At 44.8% G+C, this 9,397-nt stretch overlaps 1 protein-coding gene across 1 annotated transcript in view; it reads left to right on the top strand.

Annotated features, from left to right (window-relative positions):
* Window positions 1–350: 350 nt before the first annotated feature.
* The window catches only part of LOC310860778 (ephrin-A2-like), a gene marked incomplete at its 3' end in the record, with an annotated part of 12,004 nt that continues 2,957 nt past the window's right edge, over window positions 351–9,397 (top strand). Inside the window, exon 1 of the mRNA XM_083767940.1 lies at window positions 351–877. Within this exon, the coding sequence (XP_083624066.1) occupies window positions 675–877 (203 nt within the window). The 5' untranslated portion in view covers window positions 351–674. The remainder of the gene's footprint in view (window positions 878–9,397) is intronic.

Genomic DNA, 9,397 nt, shown 5'->3' with positions numbered 1-9,397 from the left:
GCGGAGGAAAACCCCGCAGATGAACGACTGAATCCCCGCAGGAACTTTGTTCTATTCACCGCTGGAGTGGAGAACCGAGACGGATATTATAACAAACCATCAGCGACCTTTCAGAACATCCAGAGGGACATTTAAACATTTATCCACAGAAGGAGAGGAACATTTAAACATTTATCCACAGAAGGAGAGGAACATTTAAACATTTATCCACAGAAGGAGAGGAACATTTAAACATTCACCCAGAGAATGGAGAGGAACAGATTAGTTCTTAAATCTCTACTGCTGCTTTACGTGTTTAAAATATAAACATATAAACATGTATCTGTTACATTTAGTAAGTAGGCTAAAATCTAAACCATGGATGTGAAAGTTTGTGGATTTGATAAATAACGGAAATTCGGAATGGATCCACAATGAACACAATGATATTAAGTTTTCAGCTTTTAATAAAGAAGGACTTTGTTTTATTATCAATTATTATATTATTGATCAACTTATTGATCCAGAACATATAGATGATTGATTGATTGATTGATTGATTGATCACTATTAACAGTTAGCAGGGTAAAAGGAACAGTTCAATCCAAGCTGCTCTGAGAGGATTTAAAGCCACCAGAAAGCCCATATATGGCTTGTTGTTTCCATTGCGCTCCTTACTGCTCAACTCACCTGCGATGGAGTTGCTGGTTGTGCTGCTGCTGACGTGTTGCTCATGGGCTCGTGGTGTACTGGGCGTGTACTCTGTGCATAGTACTGTGTACCTATACACGCTGCACAGTGTGTACTTATACACGTACTGTGTACTGGGAGGAGGACTGCAAGGAGCTGAGGTGATATCTGACCGCTACGCTGTGTACTGGAACAGTACTAATACTAGGTAAGATACTACTGTATTTATATACTGTGTACTGGAACAGTACTAATACTGTATTTATATACTGTGTACTGGAACAGTACTAATACTGTATTTATATACTGTGTACTGGAACAGTACTAATACTGTATTTATATACTGTGTACTGGAACAGTACTAATACTAGGTAAGATACTACTGTATTTATATACTGTGTACTGGAACAGTACTAATACTAGGTAAGATACTACTGTATTTATATAGCCTACTGTGTACTGGAACAGTACTAATACTGTATTTATATACTGTGTACTGGAACAGTACTAATACTGTATTTATATACTGTGTACTGGAACAGTACTAATACTGTATTTAAATACTGTGTACTGGAACAGTAGCCTACTAATACTAGATATGATACTACTATACTATACATGCATACTATATGGACACTGAGATAGTATTACTGAGATTGTGTGTGTGTGTGTGTGTGTGTGTGTGTGTGTGTGTGTGTGTGTGTGTGTGTGTGTGTGTGTGTGTGTGTGTGTGTGTGTGTGTGTGTGTGTGTGTGTGTGTGATCAGAGGAGTACAGGACAGGACAACAAGAATGTATAAACACAGCAATGTAAAAATAGACTGGTTTGATCACAATGACACGCATGTCAATTCACCCAGATACCCCAGATATTGTGTTCATCAATGAAATGAGAAAAACTGTCACTATATTTGAAATAGGCATATGGACACTTGTTTTACATCCAAACTTATGAAATATCAGCTTCTGGTGGAACGTATTATGGTGTGTTTGTGTGTGTGTGTGTGTGTGTGTGTGTGTGTGTGTGTGTGTGTGTGCAGTGTGTGTGTGTGTGTGTGTGTGTGTGTGTGTGTGTGTGTGTGTGTGTGTGTGTGTGTGTGTGTGTGTGTGTGTGTGTGTGTGTGTGTGTGCGCGCGTGCATGCTTTGGTGTGCATAGCGTATATGTAAGTGTAAGTGTTTGGACAGGAGGTGGAGCCGGGATTCGAACCGCCACATGTTTTAGTGAAATTATAGCCTACATGTTTAATTTAATTTGTGATTTATCTTTTTTGGTTGTTTACAATATAGATTTCTTTAGAAATACGATAGTTTTAAGCTTCCGGTACGACAATTTAATATTTTAAGCTTTGATGTAACTAAATTCATTGGGAGGTGAAGCGGTGAACAGTCGACGCCAGCTCACACCGACCGACTCATTTGACTGGAGGCAGTGTGGGGTTCAGTGTCTCATTGGAGGCAGGGTAGGGTTCAGTGTGGGGTTCAGTGTGTCATTGGAGGCAGTGTGGGGTTCAGTGTCTCATTGGAGACAGTGTGGGGTTCAGTGTCTCATTGGAGACAGTGTGGGGTTCAGTGTCTCATTGGAGGCAGGGTGGGGTTCAGTGTCTCATTGGAGACAGTGTGGGGTTCAGTGTCTCATTGGAGACAGTGTGGGGTTCAGTGTGTCATTGGAGGCAGTGTGGGGTTCAGTGTGTCATTGGAGACAGTGTGGGGTTCAGTGTCTCATTGGAGACAGTGTGGGGTTCAGTGTCTCATTGGAGGCAGGGTGGGGTTCAGTGTCTCATTGGAGACAGTGTGGGGTTCAGTGTCTCATTGGAGACAGTGTGGGGTTCAGTGTGTCATTGGAGGCAGTGTGGGGTTCAGTGTGTCATTGGAGGCAGTGTGGGGTTCAGTGTCTCATTGGAGACAGTGTGGGGTTCAGTGTCTCATTGGAGGCAGGGTGGGGTTCAGTGTCTCATTGGAGGCAGTGTGGGGTTCAGTGTCTCATTGGAGGCAGGGTGGGGTTCAGTGTCTGATTGGAGGCAGTGTGGGGTTCAGTGTCTCATTGGAGGCAGGGTGGGGTTCAGTGTCTCATTGGAGGCAGGGTGGGGTTCAGAGTCTCATTGGAGGCAGGGTGGGGTTCAGTGTATCATTGGAGGCAGGGTGGGGTTCAATGTCTCATTGGAGACAGTGTGGGGTTCAGTGTCTTGCTCAAGGACACTTCCACATGTGGACAGGAGGTGGAGCCGGGATTCGAACCGCCAACCTAGGGATCATTGGACGACCCGCTCTACCTCCTGAGCCACAGCAATAAGTAATATATATAGGCTATATTTATCTAAGTACAAATAAATATACATTTCTATCTTGTCTATGAATGTAGGTCACACATTAAAATGCTTGAGCAATGCACACACACACACACACACACACACACACACACACACACACACACACACACACACACACACACACACACACACACACACACACACACACACAGCAGGCCTCAGAGTATTTTCATGGTGTGATTGACAGCTGTGGAACCTCCCTTATTTTCTTTTCTTTACTTTTCTTTTCTTTTCTTTAATCCTGCAGCTGGTTGAAGGTTTGGGTTTGTGGGATTAACGTTTGTCTGTCAGTCTCTCTGTCTGTGTCCCCATCTTTCTGGGACATGTGTCCAGGGTGTTTTAGAGAAGGGAGAATAGTCTGGGACGTGTGGAGCGTTGTCCAGGGTGTTTTAGAGAAGGGAGAAGAGTCTGGGACGTGTGGAGCGTTGTCCAGGGTGTTTTAGAGAAGGGAGAAGAGTCTGGGACGTGTGGAGCGTTGTCCAGGGTGTTTTAGAGAAGGGAGAAGAGTCTGGGACGCGTGTGGAGCGTTGTCCATGGTGTTTTAGAGAAGGGAGAAGAGTCTGGGACGTGTGGAGCGTTGTCCAGGGTGTTTTAGAGAAGGGAGAAGAGTCTGGGACGTGTGGAGCGTTGTCCAGGGTGTTTTAGAGAAGGGAGAAGAGTCTGGGACGTGTGGAGCGTTGTCCAGGGTGTTTTAGAGAAGGGAGAAGAGTCTGGGACGTGTGGAGCGTTGTCCAGAGTGTTTTAGAGAAGGGAGAAGAGTCTGGGACGTGTGGAGCGTTGTCCAGGGTGTTTTAGAGAAGGGAGAAGAGTCTGGGACATGTGGAGCGTTGTCCAGTGTGTGTGTGTGTGTGTGTGTGTGTGTGTGTGTGTGTGTGTGTGTGTGTGTGTGTGTGTGTGTGTGTGTGTGTGTGTGTGTGTGTGTGTGTGTGTGTGTGTGTGTGTGTGTGCGTGTGCGTGTGCGTGTGCGACCTTGGCAAGGCCCCTGATTTCCACATGCAGTATAGCTGTCAGGGGTCCTGACAGGGGAGGGCTGTCCATTGTTAAGCCTGACCATTAATTATCTGCCTTTAACAACTAAATGCTCACCTGCTGTGTGTGTGTGTGTGTGTGTGTGTGTGTGTGTGTGTGTGTGTGTGTGTGTGTGTGTGTGGCGCTTTGGAATAGCGGCGCTGGCATTACATTTAAAACAAATAAAATGCACTTGGAATGGGAAAGGGGGGAAATGGAATAGGTAGAGTTTTCTTTGTATTTCATGTGTAATCTATCGACATTTGTGTAATCTATCGACATTTGTGCGCTCTTGAAAACAGTCGATCAATCAAGTCAACTTAATTCAAGTGGCAGATGCCAAAAAGTGTTTTTTTAAATTAAATATTCTTTAGGGGCATGTTTTGATTGATTGATTGAAATATTTATTAACAGTTTGTAGAATTTACAGTACATTTTAAGCACAAACTCAATACAAAGACTGTTAACTGTGAGTGGACGACCCAATTAAGCATTACACTTGTTTACAACAGGGTCCACATTGTTCAATTCATCAAAAAATGTCATGTGATCTACCTGCACAGCCTTTGTGATAGATCTGTACTACCTTTAAGAGCGCCCCTCACTTCACACAGGTGTGATTTCTGAAGCTCTGAGATATGCAAATCTTTCCCCTGAGATACAGTATGTCTCGGAGGTAACCATGTGGCGCTTCGTGATCTTGTAGATCTGCTATTTTTGGTATTGTTATGTGTTGTTGTAATTGGATAAAAGTCGTCGGGGAAATTCCAGGAAGGTGAGATGAGTCAAACACCTCGCTTTGCCCTTGAGCAACAAACTGACAACCCACAACCTCCGTCACCCTGCAACAGCAACCTGTGTGCGTGCGTGTGTGTGCGTGTGCGTGCGTGCGTGTGTGTGTGTGATATGTGAGCCTGACTAATTGCAGGGTGTTCTCTATTGTAACTCTGAGTAGAATAGATGAAAGAATACCGTCTGCCCTGGGCGAGAGAGAGAGAGAGAGAGGGGGAGAGAGAGACTACCTTACAGTATATATTAATAGGTGTGGAGCATTCTGGGTATGACCATTTTGGCCATGCACCCCCGTTACCTCCTAAACCAGCTGACACCCCCCTTCCCCCCCACATGGAAATATAAGTTGCAAAAGTTATATAGGGACATATATTTCCTATCAAACCACATATATGCACATATGAACCTGAATTACTCAACAAACACATTTTTCGGGGCCGAACAAATAATTACAAAGAAGAAAAACAACAAAAAAAGTGTTGTAACCTGCCTTTTTTTTCTTCTTTCTAATTATTTGTTCGGCCCCAAAAATCGTCATGATTTGTCACGACTCGAGTTGGCTTCGTACAACGCTTAAAAGGTCTTTAAATAAATACTTTTTGAAATGTCTATGAGCAAAATGAACAGGGAATAATTCCCTGGGCCCTGGTAGGGGGCGGGTCAGAAAGCTGAGCTCTGTTCATGTAGCCTGGATGGAGAGAGACAGACAGGCTGGATGGAGAGAGACAGACAGGCTGGATGGAGAGAGACAGACAGGCTGGATGGAGAGAGACAGACAGTCTGGATGGAGAGAGACAGACAGGCTGGATGGAGAGAGACAGACAGGCTGGATGGAGAGAGACAGACAGGCTGGATGGAGAGAGACAGACAGGCTGGATGGAGAGAGACAGACAGCCTGGATGGAGAGAGACAGACAGACAGGCTGGATGGAGAGAGACAAGCTGGAGTTGGAAATACATTGTTTTACATTGTTTTCGCAAATAAGAGCTATTTTAGGCATGTGTGCAACATGCCAACTGTTTTTAAAGTATTGTACAGTAACAACTAAAGCCTATAATGTTTATGTTGTATTATTAACATGACAACTGTTTTAAAGTATTGTACAGTGACAACTAAAGTCTCGGTAATGTTTATGTTGTATTATTAACATGGCAACTGTTTTAAAGTATTGCACAGTGACAACTAAAGTCTCTGTAATGTTTATGTTGCACTACTACAAAACAATCTAAAATAAGGGGAGCATACTTTGGTCCGACATATCATTGGTTCGAAGGCGCATTGGTCCGACTCGGGATAGGGTTGGGGGTTAGGTTTAGGGGTTAGGGTTAGGGGATAGGGTTGGGGGTTAGGTTTAGGGGTTAGGGTTAGGGGATAGGGTTGGGGGTTAGGTTTAGGGGTTAGGGTTAGGGGATAGGGTTGGGGGTTATAGGTTTAGGTGTGCTGAGGGTTTGGAGTAGACTAGGGATAGGGTTGGGGGTTAGGTTTAGGTGTGCTGCCCCGTGGGGGGGTTAGGGATAGGGTTGGGGGTTAGGTTTAGGGGTTAGGGGATAGGGTTGGGGGTTAGGTTTAGGGGTTAGGGGATAGGGTTGGGGGTTAGGTTTAGGTGTGCTGCCCCGTGGGGGGGTTAGGGTTAGGGTTGGGGGTTAGGTTTAGGGGTTAGGGGATAGGGTTGGGGGTTAGGTTTAGGTGTGCTGCCCCGTGGGGGGGTTAGGGTTAGGGATAGGGTTGGGGGTTAGGTTTAGGTGTGCTTCCCCGTGGAGGGGTTAGGGTTAGGGAGGATAGGGTTGGGGGTTAGGTTTAGGTGTGCTGAGGGTTTAATTGGACCAAAGTATAGTACCCCTAAAATAAAGGGATTTAAGATCATTAAAGCTGGACTGTTGCCCTGAGTCTGTCACGGTGCGACTCAGCAGTAGGACCCAAAATGCAGAACAGACTGGTCAAAGGTCAAAGGCAGGAGGTCAAATGCAGAGGGATTTATTCACCCAAAACTCAGCATAACATAGAATCCACATAGGACTGGAAACACTATACTTACAGAACACCATGACAACATCTATACTCAAGCAGGGAACATAAGGGACTGAGGGTTTAAGTAGACACAGGGATAACAATACACAGGTGAACAGAACAAACAATCAACACTGGGATTGGCTGGGAGACTAACAGGACACAGGTGGAGAAAACTAGTAATCACAAGGAGGTGAGACAAGACAGGCAAACAAACAGGAAACACTAGGACATCACTAAACAGTAAAAGTGTGCAACAGACTGATATCGTGACAGTACCTCCCCCCAAGGAATGGATCCTAGACAAACAAAAAATCACAGAATACTTAGTTAGGGTGAGTGGAGGGGAGTCGGAAGGAGGGTTCAGGGGCTACAGAAAGGACTTGGGCACAGAACAGCACTGGTGGGACAAAAGCAAAAATAACAGCTTACATGATGACGAGGCAACAGCAGGACAAAACAGGCAGGAACACACAGTGACATCAAACCTGGATCTGATAGTGAGAGAGCAGAATGAGTCAAGTTTAATAGCCTACAGGCTGATAGTGAAGCAAACACAGGCGAGTGTCATCAGGCGACTGCAGGCTAACGACAGAATGGAGACAGGTGTGGAACAGGACAAGACAGGCAACAACTATAGGCAAAACAGGAAACACTAAGACATCACTACAAAATCAGGGTATGCAGTACACAGTTCACAGTAAGATGACAGAGTCCAGTGCATTCTGCCTACTTCCGGTCCAGGACTTTGTCACTATTTTGTTGTCCACATTCAATAGGCTGTTATCACCCCATTCTATACGTGTGTGTGTGTGTGTGTGTGTGTGTGTGTGTGTGTGTGTGTGTGTGTGTGTGTGTGTGTGTGTGTGTGTGTGTGTGTGTGTGTGTGTGTGTGTGTGTGTGTGTGTGTGTGTGTGTTCAGTGGTGATTAATAGGAAGGCAGTAGGAGGTGTTTGGAGTCCCAGTGACCCTGACCCCAAAGTGTCTGTGACCCACTTTATAATGATATTTGGACATAAGTCTGACGTCATCAAGATGACGTCGGCCTGTACCGATATATAAAATAATTAATAAATCAATAATCATATACTTAAGCTAAGAACCTAACGGTGTCGGTGGAATATCTATATAATGAACCTATGCATAATATAAACTATATAGTGTTATGTCTACATAAAATGCTATCTCAGTTACAGAAGTTGAGCCTTTGCGTACGCCTGTGAACTATTGTACACACTCAAAGTCACAAGGCAATAGAGACACAGCCAATAGAGACACAGCCAATAGAGACACAGCCAATAGAGACACAGCCAATAGAGACACAGCCAATAGAGATACAGCCAATAGAGACACAGCCAATAGAGACACAGCCAATAGAGACACAGCCAATAGAGACACAGCCAATAGAGACACAGCCAATAGAGACACAGCCAATAGAGACACAGCCGATAGCGACACAAACACCAGCGTATATACCGTATGTATAGTGTAAGGCTCAAACAACAGCATTGGTGTGACATGTCCTTAAAACGTTTTTTTTGCGACTAGTTTGTTGTAGTTTGGGTTAGTTTGGTGTAGTTTGGTGTGGTTTGGGTTAGTTTGGTGTGGTTTGGGTTAGTTTGGTGTGGTTTGGGTTAGTTTGGTGTGGTTTGGGTTAGTTTGGTGTAGTTTGGGTTAGCTTGGTGTGGTTTGGGTTAGTTTGGTGTGGTTTGGGCCTACAGTAAGAAACAACCTTGTTTGAGACTCCTGAGATAAAATGTATCACATTATGCTGCCTGGAAGTGTGTGTGTGTGTGTGTGTGTGTGTGTGTGTGTGTGTGTGTGTGTGTGTGTGTGTGTGTGTGTGTGTGTGTGTGTGTGTGTGTGAGTCACAGAGTGTCAGGTTGCCGTAGCGATGGACAGACAGATAGTTTTGTTGGAGAACTTGTCGTGTTTTATCTGACATCTGTTAGTAATGCCTGGAGACACTGAGCGCTTTGTCAGCCTGATGTAGAACAAGGTGTCTGTTACACGCACGCACACACACACACACACACACGCACACACACACACACACACACACAAACACACACGCACGCACGTACACACACACACACACACACACACACACACACACACACACACACACACCGAGTAATTTGAGTGTATTCTTGTGAAAGAACCTTTGGAACTATTTGAGGTTTTGTGGTTTTCATTCATTTCAACGTGAGAAAACGACTTCATATAAAACCCATTTTGGCCTCGTTGAAACCATATGATAATTTATTAGTGTGTGTGTGTGGGGGGGGGGGGGGGGGGGGGGGGGGGGGGGGTGGTGGACATGGTCCAGTTGCGACCGCAGATCCCAGTTATTAACCTTTATGTGCCCACACAACACTTTCAAAATAGTAACCCAGGGTGCCTACTTTTTACATTCATTTATTTTTAATATAAGAACCGTCTTTTGCTAACAGACGTCTTGGGCAGTCGATCAGTGAGTCAGTCACACCCCATATATGGTCATGCCTCGTGACATCACGTGATGCCATCAATATTAAGCCCATATATGGAGATCCCTGATGTCATCCATATTGGCCAGCAACTCTACATCTGAC

Source organism: Protomyctophum parallelum (genome assembly GCF_964188405.1).
Source record: "Protomyctophum parallelum genome assembly, chromosome: 6".
NCBI classification, from domain to species: domain Eukaryota; kingdom Metazoa; phylum Chordata; class Actinopteri; order Myctophiformes; family Myctophidae; genus Protomyctophum; species Protomyctophum parallelum.
Note: the sequence above shows the minus strand (reverse complement) of the source record. Positions and strands in the feature narration are given on the sequence as shown.